We start from the raw sequence: 19,807 nt of genomic DNA, 5'->3' as shown, positions 1-19,807 counted from the left end.
ATTCATATACGTTTCACCTTTAGTTCAGTAGCAAATGGATATTTTTAAATACGCACCTGATTTTTATCTATTTCCCCGTCCTGCAGTTCAGCTTCACCTTGCTCTTGAAATGTGATGATAATCAAGGCCACGAATATGTTAACGAAGAAGAATGGAAACACGATAAAGTACACTATGTAGAATATGGACATTTCTATTCGAAAATTTTGGATTGGACCCTTGTCTTCGTAGGTAGCTGCCATCGAGTTTTGTAATACCCTGGAAGTAACAACATCAACTTTTACTCGGCTTGATTTCGACCAGCATCAAATCGAACTCACTGGGGCCACCCCTCGCCGGTTTGTACGGCAAACAGTGTCAACATGGCCGTAGCCACGTTGTCGTAGTGGAAGCTTTGCGTTTTCCATTCCCGAACCTCCCGCCTTGGCAGTTGATCAGGGCCATCGTACACGAAAAAAGAACCCCTGAAAAAAGGACCGACGTTAACCTCATCTACTACCGCATACAAAATTCAACTCTATTCGATGCATACTTGCACTCGTCGCTGGTGTGCTTGCTGTCATCGGTGCAGTAGAAGAACTTTCCGTTGAACAGCTGCACCGCAATGACGGCAAAGATGAAGTGAAACAGAATGTACACGATCAAAATGTTGGTGACATTTTTCAGCGAGTTGACAACGCAATCGAAGACGGCTTTCAATTTTGGCACACGCTTAATTGTTTTCAGTGGTCGCAACACCCGCAGCACTCGTAGCGATTTGATTGTGGACAAATTTTGACCGGCGCTGCTACCACTGCAAGACCAAAAGAATTTCGTATTAGAGGTTAACAAAAATATAATACGGGATACATTACGTCATATCGAAGCCGAAACTGACAGCCGCACAAATGACCACTACGGCGTCCATGATGTTCCAGAACTCCCGCAGATAGCTACCGGGATGCAGTATCACTCCCAGATCCACTATCTTAAGCAACATCTCGATCGTGAACACTCCCGTGAAGGCATAATCGAAGAAATTCAGAATCTCGTTTCGACGCGAATTTTCCTCGACCGGATCCTCAGCGGCCAGTGCAATGGATGACAGCGAGATGACGACCATGATGAAAAAATCAAAGTAACGCAAATTTACCACCCAATGTGCCCCGCAGCGAATCCTACAATGAGATTTGGTTAAACGATAGAGATGTTCTTCAGGGAAACAGCAACTTACGGATTCGTTGGCGACAGTATGAACATCGACGAGTATGGCAACATAGGCTTCGGCCCATCCGGAATATCATCATCGTCTTCCTCCTTATCATCCTCTTCCTTTTTGTTCCCCTTGCTACCGTTACCCCGGGATGGGGAAGGCGAAGAAACCTCAACCCGGGGCGGTGAACCATCGGTCTGTATGTGTAGCGCTTCCATTTCCTTGTCCAGCTCCATCTGCTGCTTTTCTTTGTTTTCTTCCATCTGCTCCTCCTCGGCGGCAGTCAGTTCTTGTGCGTTAGCCAAATTGTCGACGGCGATAGCCAAGAACACATTCAGCAGTGTGTAGTTACCGAACAGCACCAGGATGATGAAGTACAGCGAGTAAATCATACCCTTCTTGTGGCCACCCTGGGATTCGATACCCTGGTACATGACCTCGTTCCAATCTTCACCGGTCAGGATTTGGAACACCGTCAGTAGTGCAATCGGAAATGTGTTGAAGTTTGTTGGCGGCGTCCCATCCGGAAGGTTAAACTGTCCTCCAAACAGTTGCATCCCCAGCAGGGCGAAGATCAGTATGAACAAGAAGAGTAGGAACAACAGTGAAATGATGGATCTCATCGAGTTGAGTAACGATATCACGAGATTTCGCAGTGATGACCAGTATTTTGTGACTTTGAATATCCTAAGCAATCTTAAAGCTCTCAGCACGGATAAACCGAAGGAACCTCCCTTCACTGCGGACCACACCACTTCGAAGATGGATCCGCTGATGACAACACAATCGAACCGGTTGAACGATGATTCGAAGTAGATCCTTGGACCCAGGGCGTACATCTTGATCCACATCTCCATCATGAACAGTCCGAGGAAGGCGTATTCGGCTACATCTAAAATGAATTGGGGACATGTTGTAATACAGCAATGATGAATCGAAATTAATTCAGTCTTACATAGAAACTTGGTCAACCAGTCCGGTTGACCGTAGTGTTCTACCGCGACGCAGACGGTGTTGAAAAATACCAGCACGATGACGAACCAGTAGAACCATTGCGTCTTGACGGTGTGCCGGATCCAGAAGCGAAATCGTTTCTCCGCACGCCAGAATCCTTTGCACTTGCCCTGCGTGCGGACTTTGGACTTCAGGTAACCTGCATGGGAAGTAACGGAAGTGAATTAGAAACTATGTATGACAAGGAGATCATTTGTTTAAGGCGGTAGCGAAATAATGATTATAATTAGAAAAATCCATAGCAAAAAAAGAGTGGACAGAAAAACGACAACCTGTGGCACGAGGTCCGATGTTATCCGATTGCATCCGCTTTAAACACCTAGCAACAAATTGAATAGATCTAAAATAGTCTTCTCTTTTTTTGCTACGAATTTTTCTAATATTAAGCGATTAATGAATATATCCTTACGAAGCTTAACAATTTAGGGCTGTTTTATATGCAACAAAGTATGAAATGAAATTATATGTGTCGTTAAAACTTAAAGAGAATCTCTAGAAGTTTTTATGAAAATTGATCAACGTATTAAGAACAAAATTTGAGTACTGCTGATTAATTTCCGAAAAAATAAGACCAGTTACTAAAAGAAACTGCTTTAATTGAACCTTGACATTTTTTTAAAGCAAAGCCGATATTTAATAATGTTTTATTGGTTTCTCGGTTATTTTCAACGTTGTTTTCCCAGTCATTCCCAACGGAGTTTGAGTTTGAGAATACGGGTGGAACACCCCATTCTTCGTGATCCCAAAAAATTTGATCTTCCTATTCTCGAACCACGCTACGTACTTTTTTTTTTTTTTTTTTTTTATTTCAATTATAGAGGTTTTAACCTTAAGGTCATTCGCCTCTTCGGGTTAGAAAAATCTCTTAGGAAAAATTTCTAACCCTATGTGCGGGGTCGGGACCCGAACCCAGGTGCGCTGCGTACAAGGCAATCGATTTACCAATACGCTACGCCCACTCCCCTGCTACGTACTTATAACAGTCAGTTCTCCACGTTTCGATACTGTACACAATCCGTACTGTACGGAAAACCCTACGTGGAGGTACCTAAGTCAAAAACATCTACCACAAAAAAAAAAAAAAAAACGAAAACGAATTCAGAATCTCTGTTGTCCAATCTGTTGAGCCATCAGTAAAGGCTAAATCAGCGACGCTGTTATCACTTTGTGAAAAAAAAACTACCAACACCACCACGAGAAGACAGGAAACAAATCAGATGATTTTACTACCAAAATCCGCAAACCGCAGAAATAAATCAAAGCATTCAACAATTTTTAAGGTAGCAGCAGTAACGATAGCATCGACGAGAGCGACAACCAATGAAGTGAACTGGATGACCGAAAAAGATTATTTTATTATTAATCTTTTGTAAATAAGTAGAGAACACACCACTCAGTTAAGCTCACGCATCGAAACTTGTCAATTGAACGGAATCAAAAAGAATCACCATTCACCAATTACCAATGAATTCGCGTATTCAATACGTGTTTAGATGTAAGCTTAACGGAGCTATTGTTAAATTACATTTACAGTGAATAAAAAAACTATTGGTGGGTTATTGTATTTTACGTACTCGGTTTTTAGTGTGCGCGAAGATTCTTTTCACGAGGGGGTGGGCGTAGCGTAGTTGGTAAATCGATTGCCTTGTATGCAGCGCACCTGGGTTCGAGTCCCGTCCCCGCACATATGGTTAGAAATTTTTCACAAGAGATTTTTCTAACCCAAAGAGGCGAATGACCTTAAGTTTAAAACCTCTACATCAAATTAAAAAAAAAATCTTTTCTCGACGTTGATTCTTGTTGAGAATTGAAGCAGTAAGCTTAACCCTCAAAAAGGCAAGGGGTCTCAGAGGCCCGGCTAGTTACAATTCTCTAGTTTCAATGAACTAGTAATTTTAAATACAAATGATCAAGAGTTTCGGGCTATCGATTCTGTCAATGATAAAATAACAAAATAGTGTTTTTTTATTTAATTAAGTCTTAGTAGTGAAGTTTCTTGAAGTCAGAATTTAATCTTACTTTTTTGAGGATAAATGCCACTTTCAATAAATCCAATAAACAATTGGTATTGTCCAGTAGCAAATAGAGTTCTTTAGTTTACTGTTTTCGTAAAAAAACGTTTGTTGAATTCTTGCATGGTTCAGTTATCTGTGTGTCTATAACGTTTGAAACCGGTGACGCTGCACAATCTTGCGCTAACTTTACCATCACAACTCGGTCCTACGAAGGTCATTGTTGAGATTGTATGCGTCTATGAGAACGTGAATATCCAAGTTTCTCTAAGTGTTCTTCAGAATATTTCTCCGTGTAAAATTTCATACTCCATTCTTCAAGCTGAGGCCAGTATGAGTTACTTTTAGTCCTTGCCGTCGGTGGTTGAGTGACATCCTAAGATTCAAATTTCATCGCCGTCGTACGGTCACTAATCGTCACACACACGTCACTAACTAAATACATACATTTTGCAGGTCTATTGAAAATAGGACTATTTGTGCTGATTCCATCAGTATGTAACCTACCCAAACACAGTAACTGTTCTCTTCGGATTGGAGCAGTGGTCAGTTTTTTTCGTCCGCGTCTTTTATCACTTATTTTTGTTGGGTGATTCGTCAATAATGCAGTGAGTTACTGGTTATGCAACTTTTTTTTTGCTCTTATTTTGTTGCAAAAAAAAAAAATAGTATTCGTCATTTTATTATTTTCAAAGTTGTACATATTTTGTCGCATGCAATTTTAAATGTTCGATGGCAGTGTAGGGAGGACGTGTCCACCCGGTGACGCCAATCAGGCTTTGGTCTGAACAGACTAATTTATATGTTTATTTGGTACTTGTTTGACCTACTAGAGAATTAATTCACAGGACATTATGTGTGCGTGGGGAGGACGCATGGTCTTGTGTGAGTGGAGTGATGACTTCAGTCATGTATGAGGGTTGAGAATATACCATTCCTCAGTGGCTCAAAATAGCGTTTTGAGGTACTTAATTCATTGGAGTCAAAACTGTCCATATTAGCGATTTCACATATTCTACAATGTTTGTGTGATATTTTAAAAAATGATCATGCTAGGCTACAGAAAATTTAACTTTTGAACCGAAAGAGATAGCGCTTGGTCGTCTTCGAAAAAGTTGTAGAGGAGTGTATTTTTATAAATTTTGCAGAAAACATGTTGTCTCTGTCACTCACAGTGATCGACTTATGAGATGTTTTCTATGATGAACTCCTTCAAATCTTATTTTTACCTATAACTTTTTTGTTTCTGATTTTTAGCGTTAACAATGTCCGAAAGTATTTTTTATTATTACAAAACACGAAGAGACCAAATAGCTGTGAACGCTATGCAAAGAGTTATAGCTGATTTTGATTTGATTTTGGCCTATTTTCGAACCCGTGTAATAACTTCACTATTGGCAAAAATTATAATTATACTATCAATTATTCTGATAGAACTGGGATTCACCTACAAAACGTATTTAAAATTGTTTGTCCGTAAGCACTCGTTCAAAAGTTATACACTGTTGAAAGTTTTATGTCTGGCCCTCCTGAAATCATGTGAATCCTGTTGCGAAAATGGTCGATATTGTTTAGTTGTGGCCCCAGCTCGTCTCCACTCTTGTTTTTTTCTTCGAGATTTTTTGTTGCTCTTCCTTTTGCTGGTTTGTCTTTTGTAGAAATAATGCCTGAATTAACCGTAAATCTTCACTCAGAACTATCCCACGTTTCTATACTTACTTCTTTAGTACTGACTTGGTATTACCAGTACTGATCATAACAATAAATAAATCGCTCACGGAAGAGATTGCTAGTACATTTCTATTATTTGTTCCCAAATAAGCCACAAGACATAAGAAAAATTAAGACGCAGCCGAATACCTCTTGTATAAGATTTGATTTTAAATATTGCCGGGTAAAATCAGAACCGACACTACAAAAACCACGAAAAATTCGTCGGGCGATCGAAAAATGAACGTTGCCGATTTATTAAAATATTAAAATATAATCGGCTGTCTGGAGTTCAAGTTGCACATTTGGCCAATTGTAATACAAATGATAAATTTTCCCAATTCTAGGAGGGACCCAGACCCGTGCGCAGAAAATGCTCATAGGGAGGGTTTTGGTTTTTCAACGTTTCTTATAAACGAAAGGTTATAAACTTTGAAGATTTTTTATGAGACCTGGAAGGCTGAGTATTGTGTACCAATCGACTCAGCTCAACAAATTTGGTAAATGTCTATTATCGAGAAGGCATAGAATTGGTTAGTGGTTGTGTCTGATTGGTTTGAAGTAGTTAATCCAACTTAACCAAACTTAAACCTCTTATATCTTGCCATCCTCATCCACCCAAGGCCACCGTTACACCGTAAAAACATTGTTCCTAAAATCGTGAATAAAGTAACATGAATTCTAGAACATTCACCTTTATAAAGTTACGAAAATCATGTGTTTTATAATTATGTTCAATTTCGCTTCAGTAACGACCTCATAACGCTTTTATTAGTGGAAATATTTGTTTTTGTTTTATGAAATTGAGTCACGGTTGCCATTACCAATTCGATTTTCTGTACGTGAACTAATTCAAAACTTAATGATCATTAATCTCAGTTGACTCATGATGTTATTCATAGATCGCAAAATCAAAACATTGTGCATATTTTCGCGTGCTCTATTTCACGAAACTCGAAATTTTATTCATGAATCTATTCAATCCTCGTGAACTAATTCATGATGCCTAATATGTTAGACACGACTTGTCATTCGTGTTCCTGAAATAGTTCAAATCAAATCATGAAATATTAGTCAAGACTGACCATGCGTACCCGTGAAATAAATCACAAAATTATAAAATGTTATTCATGTCGTGACCTGGTTCATTTTATCTAGTATAATAGTCACAAGTTACCATACGTGCTTGTGAAATAGTTCACAAAACCATCAAATATTATTCATGTAATCGTAAACAAGTTCATGATTCCTAATATATTAGTCACGATCCAATATCCGTGCTCGTGAAATGGTTCCCAAGTTCATTACACTCTATTCATATTTTCGTGAACTGGTTCATGGTTTCTAGTACATGATTCACGATCTCTTTTGCGTGAAGATATCCCTAATCAAAAACATGGAATCAAATTTTAACGTGAAGTAATTTCACAAAATTTGGAGTATTAGTTGTGGAATCATTCTTGTTACGTGCACTTTTTCATGAAATATCCAGCTGCTAGCGCCCAAGAATAGCTGTAGATACAAAAAACTATTATGACTATTATCGTTATTAATTTGTTGCGGTTCAGTGTGATGTCTAGATAGAAAACGAAAGCCGCGCTAATCGCCGCAAATCGTGTTCGTGATATAGTTTACAGAACAAGATCCCACGAACCAGTCACACTTTTATGATCCAGTTCACCTTGTCACGTTACTCCGTGTAAAAAGCCGATAGTAACCAAAAAATAATATTATGCTATATATGAAGCCGAAACGCAACATAGTATGAAACAAAAAATAATAGATCGCGACAAGGTGAAGAGAAATTACGAATACCACGATGAAGCTGCTGACACCATGTCACATTATTCCAGGTGTCAAATTCGAAAGTAAGCTCTAGAATAAAATATCACGAGAAGATGAACAGAAATTTCAAAAATCGTGATTAAGGTCCTGAAAGCATGAACATAAATCACACAACTCGTGACAAAAATATCAAAAATCGTAACAACGATTCTGAAATCATGAATATAAATAAACATGAATCCCAACTCGTGACTAAAATATCACGACAATATGAACAGAAATTATGAAAAACATGACAAAGTTCCTGCAATCATGAACATAAATCACATTACTCGTGATTGAAATATTCAAAATCGCGACTAAGATCTTGAAATCATGAACATAGATCGCGCTACTCTGACATAAAAATCGGATAGTAAACTTGTGAATAAAATAGCACGGTAACGTGATAAGAAATATCAAAAGTTGGTGATCAGCTCCTGAAATCATCAAAATCGCTTGACTGTCGGCTGTGCATTCCCAAATTATGAACAAGACTCACAACAAAAACTAAACATGTCCAGCGAACAGTAGTAACCCAACCAAACATTCGAATGTAACGTCATGAATATTATCGGGGCGAACTAGTTTTGTAGAAACACAGATAGTTTCATGGATACGAGGTCTATTATTCATAATTTCAGAAACTTGGTCACGGTTTTCCTAAATCATTCAGTGCAAAAAATAACGATCAATTTTTCATGAATTTGCTTTTTTTTAAATCCCGTTGCTAGCCCACTGACCGACCTTTGCAGTTTAGCTGATCTACTCACAACTAGCGCTAATATCGAAACATGCCGAAACGTAAACCGGCCCAGAGATGACGACCAACATAACTTACATCCCTTTCCAGCCACCTTCGTGGGGTTTCTTCTTTGGTTTTTTCTACGACTTGTTTCTAGAGTGACCGAACTCGAATGACACTGCTCGCTGTATCATCCCTGAACAGGAAGTTAATAAATTTTTAAAAGTAATTCAAAGCCCTCATGGAAGGGGTTTGAACCTCTAACCCCACCCCCCCCCCCCCCCCCCTTGCGCATGGGCCTGCGAGGGACTCTAGCAAATGAACCAACCCGAATTAGATTTTTCTTACTTTAAAGATGCAATAAATGGATAAATATTTCAGCAGTTTCGGAATAAATCTCGATACCATCATTATTTTTTCATTTTGTCAGTCCAAAATACACCGACTGGCTGATAAAAGCGGGTGTTTACCATACTCGTTAACATCGTTCCAAAAAATTCCATATCAGCAAGTTTATCGATAATATTGTTTAACCGGAAATCGCCATCTTGCATTTCAAAATGGCTCAAAAGATCTATTTTCTTCATTTACTTTTCAAGCTCATTCTAAAAATGTCCATATGGTTAAGGTTAGCGAGAATGTTGCCTAACCGGGAGTCGCCACCTTGAGTAGCAATAAGGCTCCCCTTGTCCATTTTCACCATCTACTTGTCAAGCTCGTTTCAAAAATACCCATATTGTTGTGGCTATCGAAAATATTTCTCATTCAACGAATTTTAATAAGAATGTGAAGGAAACTTTTTTTACGAACTAAATTCCAAATAACGAACATTTTTACGAACTAATTCAGTTTACTAACACCCGATTTGGTTCGTAAATGAAGGTTCCAGTGTACTTGATACAGCAGGTAGTTCATGCCGAGTATTGAACCCAGAATTCTTCTCTCAAACACCACCAGAACTTGATAGTCTGCTTCTTTCAACGCCCATGCCTCATGACCATACAGAGCAACAGGGAGTATCAGTGACTTGCATAGATAAATTTTTGTGAGCGTCAGTAGGCTACGGGGCATTAGTTGACTACGTAAACATAATCACTAATACCATGTTTTTCATTCATAAAATATAATTATGTGATCGAAGAAGGGTTCAAAGTTATCTATAAGTTGTCGAACGTATCGCTGCTGTTATTTGTATTGAGTTCCAAGGAATATTTATTGTACCTCATAAAACACGAATGAAAATAATAAAGCGTGTTCACTTTGGAGTCCACTATTTGTTCTTGCGTTGATCGCGTGATATATTGTCTCTACATGATTTTCAATAAAAATTTTGACAAAAATCTATAATAACCTCTCTTTTAGTTAAAATCGGTCGTAGTTTATAAATGAACTATGCAAAATACAAATCAATCCTACGGAATTTATAGACTTCACAATGTGAATAAACCCAGCTCCGGACAAAATCGAGTATTCAACGCATAAATCATAAATTTGCTTCAATGTTCTCATTTCATAGTTCAACTCGTTTGAGATCTGCCCAATAACGTCACTGTGTGGAATCTGACTTTTTAGGCGATTTTTGATCGCTTTGGACGTCTATTCCATTATTTTAAGTAGTAAGTCACAGATGCAATCTAGCAAAATAAAATTAATAGCTTACATCTCAGAGGTTCGAAACCTTTCATCTTAGTCGCACATATGGTAAATCTGTAGAACGCAGGCTCAAGGAGCTACCAATTTTATCTTGCTAGATTGCAAATTGTGGCGAACTTTGCTTTGTGTGTCTGACGTTGCAATTTCCTTAAACTACAAGCATATTTTTTCGCTACGCAAATGCTTACAAGCTTTATTTACTACGCTGCTGGCGGCTACGGAAAAAATCTCCTTTTGATTTACCTTTCTTTCGCTTCGTGACATAAACTGAGTGGAAATAAGGGGTTTTCCACAGTGTTCAACCAAAAATGTGCGTGTCAAAAATCGTGTCGTTAAAAACAAATTGAAAACGTAAATAAATTTAGGCGGAGGTGTATTATACATATGGAACGGCAGTGGTCTCAACCGGAGAAACACATGATAACGAACTGTCCTACATCGTATAATTTAGTTCCATTAAACTTACCATCTTCACCGCAGTCATCATCCGGATCGTCCTCCTCGGTATCGGTTGATTTTGATTTACCAAGATTTTTCAGCTTTTTCCGTTTGGCTGCCGCCCGCCTTCGAGCTGTGTCCCCAACGAGATATATTGTTCCCCATCGGTGGACGGGTGTGGGTGTCGATAAAAAGAAGAAAAAGAGAAAAGCGTTTCAGTTTGTTTTTGTTTGTACCCTCTCACAGTCCGTACCGACTCGACTGGTAGCACTAATACCAAAGCGTGCCCAAAGCAAAACAAAACGTGGCGATAAGGGTAAACCTCGCTAGTTTTTTTCCAGCTGGGCGGAAAAAGCTGTTCGCATTTCATAGTGTGCGAATAAAGGGGAGCCGAACGTTCATTCGATGTGTTCATCAGTCTGAGTTCATTTTGGAAGAGGGCGCATGATCAAAGGAGTTGTATGTGTTGGTGAGCGTAGCTTGATAGTGTTTGTGAAAGCGTTCCAAAATGTCAAACGACGATGCATGAGGTTGCTAGGTAGCAGATTTTGTTCATAATTACTAGATACTATGCCCAGCTTTTCATACGAATCAACTTCTTGTCAGTAAGAAAGGGAAGGCAGGATTAGTGTTCGGCGCGGTAAGATAGTTGAATTATTATTATTTTATAGGATGCACTTTAACTGTAAGTATTTGAAAATTCATAATTGAATAATTTACTGTAACGTCTAAAATGAACTCGTGTGTTCATCTTTGACAGTTCGCTAGTACTGTTTACATGTATATTGAAAAGTTGATGGCTCGAATCGAATCGTCGAAAAAATTGCTCTATTTCAAATCTATGTAAATATTGTTAGTGAACTGTCAAAAAGTTAGGTTAACTATGTCTGTGAAGAGAACTCTTAGATAGATTTTACGTGACATAATTCATATAGAGAAGTTTTGAATACACAATATTCTGAGCACATAAAAATTGTTAAAAAATACTGAAATAAGAAATGTTATTTATTTCATTTGAATGCGGGTTTGCGTAGGTTTCAAATTATCATAGTTTTGAAAAGTCATGCTGACAGCTCTAGTTTGTTGGTCTTTGAATAGTAACTCTGTATTAGCTTTTGACATAGTAACATGAAACCAAATTGAGCCACACTATTGAACTGGCTTCTTGGTTTAAATTGAAAGACAGAAATCACTGTTACAGGAACTCGTTCTAATTCATGTGAGTTGTGACTTTAGTTACGAATAATTAATTTTTCCTACAAGAAGTTCAAAGTGCTTGCCAGACAAGTAATTTTTCTAATTTTTTGCCTTATTTCAGATGTTCTTATATAGGGGTGGAGATAGCGTAGTTGGTAAATCGATTGCCTTGTACGCAGATCACCTGGGTTCAAATCCCAACCCCGCACATAGGGTTAGAGATTTTTCTAAAGAGATTTCTCTAACCCGACAAAGAGGCGAATGACCCTAAGATTAAAACCTCTATAATAAAAAAAAAAGATGTTCTTATAGTAGAATACAAAGCTAGTCCGCGAAGCATCTTGAAATCATTTGAGTCTTTGTTCAACGATCTACGAGCACGGAATGGAAAAGATAGATTTGAGTAAATCCTTTTTGGTGAGCATTGAAAGATTAGTAATTTTATTACGATTGTACATTGGACACCTTCGATTTTGAAATGTAAATCATTGATATAGAATTTAACAGTGCGATAGATAATCGAACAATCGTAGAAGGTGGGGGTGGGGCACAAAATAAAATAATTTCTGCCAACACTGGCGCCAAGATTTACTTTTCGGCTTACCTTCCATGATGTGCAGCCGTTCCTCCTCGGTCGTTCTCTCCTCAGCCAGGATGACCTCCTCTACATTGGTTAATTGTTTTGTTGGTTAGTTCATGCAGTAGACGATGCCGATTACGGAGTGTACCCATGTCGAGTAAGGATGATGAATACGAACGAAGCGAAGGGAAATGCGAAGAAAAACAGTAGCAATTAGTGAACCAATTAAATGAATCATAATTGAAGTACAATCCACACTGAAACATCGAAAGAATTCCCTAATGGAGCTAACAAAGCAAACACCACAACTGTTTTGTTCAAGTTGACAGTTCGGAGAGTTTAGCCCTGCCGAGCAAGCGCTCGACAGGAGATTTCTATACAGAATAGTACAAATATAGATTTTATTCAAGCGATACTGTACCAGCTTTGCAGATCCATTCCACGTAGCCATTCAGCTCCTTCTCTAGCTGCTGTTGCCGACGAAGCTTTAGAAATTCCTGTCTATTTTCTACTTTTTCTCTTTCCTTAGCAAACTCACTGATGGGTGGCGGGTCAATGGAGTGGCGTTCGGTTAGTGACATTGATAGCAGCGAGGTCAGAACGTGGAGCGGAAGATAAGAAAGGCAAATGTTTTGCGATTTTGATGAAATTCAGCTAGCTTTTACTTGATTACGGCGACGGTCAAATCCTGCGATGACTACTACATTCAAGTGGCTTTTTACGCGGATCGTATGTACCAGATAAATTCGAAACTGTTACATTTTTCTTCCTTTGGCTTAAAAACCCATGGAATGAAAACCCACGCTAAAGAAGCGCGTTAAAAGCGACTTGAACGTATTGCTGGAAAAAATATTCGTGCAGGAAGAAGCTTAGAAGTACTTCACAGTATAGCTTGCGGATGAGCTTTGAACCTCGAATCAACCGCACACTTGCGACACTATATTGCGGTTATTGCTGAATCTAGCGTTAAATAATATACCCTTCCGCTGCAAGAACTAGCATACTGCGAACCAAAAACAAACAAAAAAGTCTACGAAACCTGCTTGCGTTATCCAATCAAGGTAGGCCGTCATGGCACCAGTGAACATTTGCCGCTTGCGCAACTTATGGAACTCTGCCCGGCGTTCGACGCGACCTCTCTCATTGGAAAACTCGCTTCATTGTGTGACCCCAGAATTATTGTGAAAGGTGATTTCTGTTTTGTTTTTGTTGAGAGATGCGGATCAAAATCGACTTAACTTACCCACTGAGAACACCGAGAACCAGGTTCAGCATGAAGAACGATCCCAGCACTATCAGCGGCACGAAGTAGATCCAATTGAAGGTTGACCCTAGCGCGTCGTTGGTCTGTGGGGGATAAAGGAATTCGTTAGACAGTTGTATCAAGATTTTCTAAACGTTTTGCCTTTCTCATACAGAAAGGTTATGCAATCACTCTGAACATTCTTAATTTAATCCTGGCCCGGAGGGCCGTGTGTCATATACCATTCGACTCAGTTCGTCGAGATCGGAGAATGTCTGTGTGTATGTATGTATGTGTATATGTGTATGTGGAAAAAAATGTCACCTCTGTTTCTCAGAGATGGCAGGACCGATTTGCAACTTAACTCAAAAACTTAGTCTCAAATGAAAGGTACAACCTTCCCATCGGCTGCTTTTGAATTTTGTATTGATTGGACTTCCTGTTCTGGAGTTACGGGTTGAAGAGTGTGGCCACATAGCAAATTCCCAAATAAACTGGTACCACCATGATATCAAAATGATGCAAAACTTATTAAAATGGGTGCAAAATTACTTTAATTTGCCAGTCTAAATCAATAATGACTAACCAAAGTCGCTTTGACCACATTGGCCACCTACGACGGTTCTTGATTCCATATAAGCAGGAACTGAAAAAATCTCAAAGAGGGGAATAAAGGAAAATTTCAAAATCGAATTTGTATTTTTGATGCCAAATGTGTTTAACATGCATGAAACGTTGAGATTTGAGGCAATCTCGAAAAAAAATTTGAAAGTGACTTTTTTGGACTTTAGCACATTTTTGCCTTGCTCATATAGAAAGGTTGGGCAATTACTCTGAACATCGTCAACCTAATTCCGGCCAATTTTTTTTGACTAATGTAGGTTTTCTGTATTTTAACCAGAGCGTAGCTAGGGGTATGCGGTAAGGGGTTACCCCCCATTACATACCACCCTTGCCTTATCCCCTCCCATTAAATCCCCCCCTCCGCCTCAACAAGCCCCCAAATCATCCAAATTACCTTCACCTAGTGAGTATATTAAGTATCCCCTTCACCCCCCCCCCCATGATCAAATTAGCCGAAATATTATATAATTTTGCTTCAAACAGGGAAAGATCCAGAATAAAATTTCTTAGTGGGTCTGAAATTTCGATTTTGAAATGAACACATTACGTAATACGCAATAACCGCATTTAATAAAAACGAGTACAAAGTTTTGTTTGAAATGATTTTGAGTTTGAAACTATTTTAACCCTCCGGAAGTCGCGCTTATGGTCCACTGAACAAGTAGCCGCTGGTGCCACAAGACGATTTCGCTAGATTTTCAGAGCAGCGTGCACTCAGTGCACTACCGCGACTGCCGGAAGGTTAAAATTGATACTAATTTATTTTATTTATTTATTTAATTAAAGGCTTTAACCTCGTGGGTCATTCGCCTTGAAATTTTTATAAATTATTGTTTTATTATAGTCCGGAAGATGTCTCAGTGCTATGTGGGCTCGTAGAGGTGGCTATTACGGATTTCTCTTTATTTGCGTTGTCGTGGTTTGCAGTCGAGTGGAGTATTGTTTAGCTGATTCATCTGGGTATGTTAGGACCACAGAGAAACCTCCCCAGCACTCCCCAGAGTGTGGCGGAGGGCTCGCGTGAAATGTTGATTTCCGTTCAAATCCTAGCATCCTTTAATCAGTAAGTGTTCAACAGTGAGTCTAGTCTGGCATGATTCACAGATCGGAGGGTAGATGTAGATTGTAGATGTCCCTGGCTGATTCTTCAATGGCTTGTAAAATTTACTACCACTTTCACTTTGAACTCATTCACATAGGCGGCTGGCAAAGGGGGGGGGGGGGGTGCACCTTTCTGACAAAATAGTATCGAAGTTTGGTTCTGTTTGATACCATAGGGCAATTTTACTGACCCAACACTATCCAAAAAAAAAATCGTTCCGAGATAATTCCGTTTAAAGTTTTGCGTTAAGTTCATTCGTGGAAGAACCAGCTCGCTGCAAATGGCTGTAATTTGAAATCTAGTGCTTCGATCCGGATGAAATTTCGTACAGATACTTTCAAAAGCATGTACTTTCAGAATATTTAATAATTTTTTCCGATTTTTTGAGTTTCAACTTTGTATATAACCCCTGAAGGCAAAAAAACTGAACATTGAACATCGTGGCGAATCCGTCTTCGAGAAGGCTACAAAGCTCACCGAGCAAATAAACAACCTAACAGTAGTCCCAAACAACATAAACCGGTCAGAACCCGGACGTTTTAGCTGTACGGCCAGATGCTGGCGAAATTTGATGGATGTGTCGTGCTCGACAATGGAACTTATGCGAAAACCAATCTCAACTTAAGGCAGTGGCTCGAATTTTACAAGACTACTGCTCACGATTTCTAGCAGAATAAAGTTTGTTTTCAAAACAAATGGTTTGGCAAGGGAACTGTTCCTGTGGTAAGAAATCAGTATCAACAGTCCCATGATAGCCCAATTATGTTATGGAAAAATCTAGCCAGCTGTCATAACAACAAGGACTTGCTTCAATGGTCGTCAATGGGGTACAGTTGTGTGCGTATGTGTTTTTTCCTTGGTGGTTTTTCGCCGACCCAGCACACGATCAATAGTTAGACCAAAGTCTTCCATTTCGAGTGATTTCATCCATCGTGTGCCAGAGTGAGGGACTCTGAACAGAAAAGATAACTCTAAACCCTCTAACCTCCACCAAGGAGTCTGACATTTGTCTGATCCTCTGGATTCCATTTGAAATGACTACTTTGGGGGGAGGATGTCCTCATGCACTTCATTTAATTCCAGGTCGTGCAAGTCCGCTGGTCTCATAACCGCCATAACAGTTCCGCACGACGTGATATTCTACATGCGCTCCTCTCTGCGTTGACTAGTTGGATGCCGTGGGCGATCCAGCGATTCCGGTTGGAAGCTTCTGGTGGTTTGTCACAGTTCGATGCTACTCGGCATAGTCCCCGGTGGTGGGGCTAGCCTACCTCGGTGGAGAGTTCCCGGACGAAAGAATGTCTGCCGCAAACGTTGACGCACGCGTTATTCTTGCTTCGGTACAGTTCGGTAGAATGCCGAAGTCTGTCCGGCGTTTCCGGGATGAGGATTGCGTCCGGTTCACTGGTGCCCCGACAATTCAAGTTGGCGATTCGTTACGGATTATTCGGAATTGTCCCCGACTGTGGATTTTTCCTACTCCGACGAAAAGTTCCCTGGCAGTGGAAGATCTTCCGAAACCGATGCCACCCGGGCAGCTGCCGAGGTCGGTCCTGTGATTCTGGGTGAAAGGTTGATTTCCAGTTCACAGGTGCCCTGACGGCTATTTGCCGGTGCTACTTCACGATTTACTAGAACTAGTCCCCGGCGGTAGGCCTAGCCTACTCCAACGTAGAAATTTCCCGACGTCGAAAGTTCACTCGTAACCGTTATCACGATGCTGGTCGGTTAGGTGGTCTGGGATTCCGAGGCATGGATCTAGCCTACTTCGATTGCACCTGCTGGTCTATTTTATCTCTATTCAGGCGTGCTGGGTAGGAGGTTGGATGCAAAACGAATCGCTTCATAGTACAGTGGGCTAAGCGTTGTTAGCATACCTTCCCAGTTGTTAGTTCGAATCCATAATATATTTTGATAATGATCTGTAGCTGGTGGAGATGGTGGTATGCTGAGGCTAGAGCATCTCCGACGGTTAGCGATATTTGTTGGGCTTGGCGGTATGTGAATTTCTGGCACAACTGGGCTGGTTCTGCTGTATCTTTGGTCCTCTGGGCTCTTACGGGGCTGCGTCGGGCTAACAGACCGAGGGAGGGTTGCTTTGCTTAGTTTCATTGGCTAAAAAGTAGGACGGGGAGCTCAACCGGTCCTGGTTAGGGTTTATTGTGGGGTTAATTACCCGAGTGGGAGCCGGCCCCCCTTCATCAGCAGCCGCCGGAGGCTCATCGACTGGGTACGGGATATCCACGGATGGGGCCGGTGCAGGGGAGAGGGTTTTTTCCCTAGCAGATCTGGTATCGTATTTGTTATTAGTGGCTATGCTGTTTCTTTGGTCCGTCGAGCTACTGTGAGGTTGCGTCGAACTAACGGATAGCTCTCCCGGGAACATCAAGGGCTTTGGCGAGAGAACCGCGGTGCTTAAGATTTCGGGGTTTATTTGGCAAGCTCCATAGCTATCGGTGAGCGATGACCCCGTCATTAGACTTAGTAATGGAAGAATTGTTGCCAGCGTGGTTGTAGTTTGTCATTTGTTCGCTGTTGTGAAATGAAGTCAGTGTTGTGAAGGCTGCTTTATTTTGTACCGAGGTTGTTCTGGTTGATGGAGGATTGTATAATCTGCCGGAGTGGGTGCAGGAGTCTGTGGTGACGGAGCTTGTGGACGAATCATCTGAGTCGTTAACTTTTCTTCTCTCGTTGTTTGGATTGCTTCTTGGTTCAGGTTTGGTGGATGAGACACGGCGGCCCTTTGTCTCTCCCTGAGCCCTCTGGATGATTGTCGAGGCGTCTAGTATATTGTTGTGTTCAGTATCACGGTCTGAAAAGTAGGCCGGGGAACTCAGTTGGTCTTGCTGGTCTGCCCTGCACTGGCAACTGCCGGAAGCTCATCGAATGGGTACGGGACATCCGCGGTTGGGGCCAGTGCATGGGAGAAAGCTCTTTCCCTAGCAGATCTAGTAACGTGTTTGTTCTTGCTGGTTGTTCTGTGTCTTTTATTCTCCGGTATTCGGTGAGGTGGCATCAAGAGGTTTTGCTTTGAATCGATGCCCGACTGATGTCAAGCAAAGTTGTGCGATTTCATTTGATATGTCGTGTGCTAATTACTTGAATTAATCGCTTTCTGTTCTGGCAGTCTTGCTTTACATTTCTGAAAGGCGGTAGGAAGGTCAATTTACGGTCAATCGTAATGCCCAAAATGTTTGGTTCTTTTTTGCACGGTATTATTATTTCCTGATTATACATCATATTATCATGATTTAATCTGTTCCACAATATTCCGCCACATCACTCGGTCAGTTGCTGCTTGTCTCCAACCTCTCAGGTGCCCGATACTCACCAGGTTCTGCTCCACTTGGTCCAGCCACCGGGAACGCTGCGCTCCTATCAGTCTTGTGCCGGGTTGGAGGTGAAAACCAACTTGGTGGGGTTGTTGTCTGGCATCCTCACAACATGCCCCGCCCACCGTACCCTTCCAGCTACTCTCCGGATACTTGGCTCACCATAGAGTCGCGCAAGTTCGTGGTTCATCCTTCTCCTCCACACGCCATCCTCCTGCGCACCACCGAAGATCGTTCTCAGCACCCTTCTTTCCACTTTCGTACCCGTAGAGAACCACCGGTCTAATCAGTGTGTTGTACATGGCTCATTTCGTGCGGTGGTGAAGCTACCTGGATCTTAAAGTTTTATGGAGTCCATAGTAAGCACGACTTCCAGAGATAATACGCCTTCTGATCTCCCGGCTGGTGTTATTGTCCACAGTCACCAACAACGGTATTGTGGTACCGAATAGTTTCACCGGCCTATCCGTTGCTCTGTGCATAGTATTGCAACAGTGTGTAACTGCACATTTCTCGGACGCAATGTTGAAGCCAACTGATTTCGTCCAAATGCCGACGGCTCTTACAGCAGCTTGGAGTTTGATTCGTATGCGCGTCTTATGTTTTCCGGTGACTATCAAGATAATGTCAGCCGCATATACAAATACAGAAACGCCCTTTGGTAAGGTGGCGAACAGTGAGTTTCATCCCAAAGAACGTCTCCGCTAGGACGGAGCCTTGGGGAACCCAATTTGCATCTAGGAAAGAGCTAGATCGACTTCCACCTACACCAACCTGAAAACGCCTGTTACTCAAAAATGCTGCACGAGAAGGCCTAAATTTCCTCCACTCCCCCATTGCCTAAGTTGTCGGAGGATTCCTTTTCGCCACGTAGTGTTGTAGGCCTTGGCTAGGTCTAGAATATCTAGAATAGCTTGGTTTCCACTTCGCCGGAGGATCCCAATTGTACTCAGGCACCGAGGCCTTTGCGAAAAGCAAATTGTCAAGCAGGTTACGATCCTCCAGAAGCATGCACGGGAGAAGACTTATTGGGCGGAAATCACTTGCTATTCTGGGTCGTTTCTTTTTTGGTATTGAGTAAAGCCATGTCAAGTGATCCTCGAATTTTTCGCAAAGTCACCGATCTTCATGAGGTATAATT

At 41.0% G+C, this 19,807-nt stretch overlaps 1 protein-coding gene across 18 annotated transcripts in view; it reads right to left on the bottom strand.

Moving 5' to 3' along the window:
• Positions 1 to 19,807, bottom strand: part of LOC131684446 (voltage-dependent calcium channel type A subunit alpha-1) — a 481,660-nt gene that overhangs the window by 144,961 nt on the left and 316,892 nt on the right. For 14 of the 18 annotated variants that reach the window (XR_009304654.1, XM_058967322.1, XM_058967319.1 and 11 more), the window contains 11 exons: positions 13,609 to 13,712; positions 12,787 to 12,902; positions 12,390 to 12,449; positions 10,617 to 10,721; positions 10,394 to 10,417; positions 2,148 to 2,345; positions 1,214 to 2,084; positions 855 to 1,157; positions 533 to 793; positions 321 to 464; positions 57 to 258 (listed from right to left, as the gene is read on the bottom strand). Coding sequence is in view for 17 of the 18 variants with exons in the window: in XM_058967322.1 (XP_058823305.1) it covers positions 57 to 258; positions 321 to 464; positions 533 to 793; positions 855 to 1,157; positions 1,214 to 2,084; positions 2,148 to 2,345; positions 10,394 to 10,417; positions 10,617 to 10,721; positions 12,390 to 12,449; positions 12,787 to 12,902; positions 13,609 to 13,712 (2,388 nt within the window). In the remaining variant the exon portion in view is untranslated. Of the gene's footprint in view, positions 1 to 56; positions 259 to 320; positions 465 to 532; positions 794 to 854; positions 1,158 to 1,213; positions 2,085 to 2,147; positions 2,346 to 10,393; positions 10,418 to 10,616; positions 10,722 to 12,389; positions 12,450 to 12,786; positions 12,903 to 13,404; positions 13,521 to 13,608; positions 13,713 to 19,807 lie in introns of all 18 variants that reach the window. The other 4 variants (XM_058967327.1, XM_058967337.1, XM_058967325.1 and 1 more) reach the window with 3 other exon arrangements.

Source organism: Topomyia yanbarensis, chromosome 2, assembly GCF_030247195.1.
Source record: "Topomyia yanbarensis strain Yona2022 chromosome 2, ASM3024719v1, whole genome shotgun sequence".
NCBI classification, from domain to species: Eukaryota; Metazoa; Arthropoda; class Insecta; order Diptera; family Culicidae; genus Topomyia; species Topomyia yanbarensis.
The sequence above is the reverse complement of the archived record's forward strand: the minus strand, read 5'-3'. Positions and strand labels throughout refer to the sequence as shown.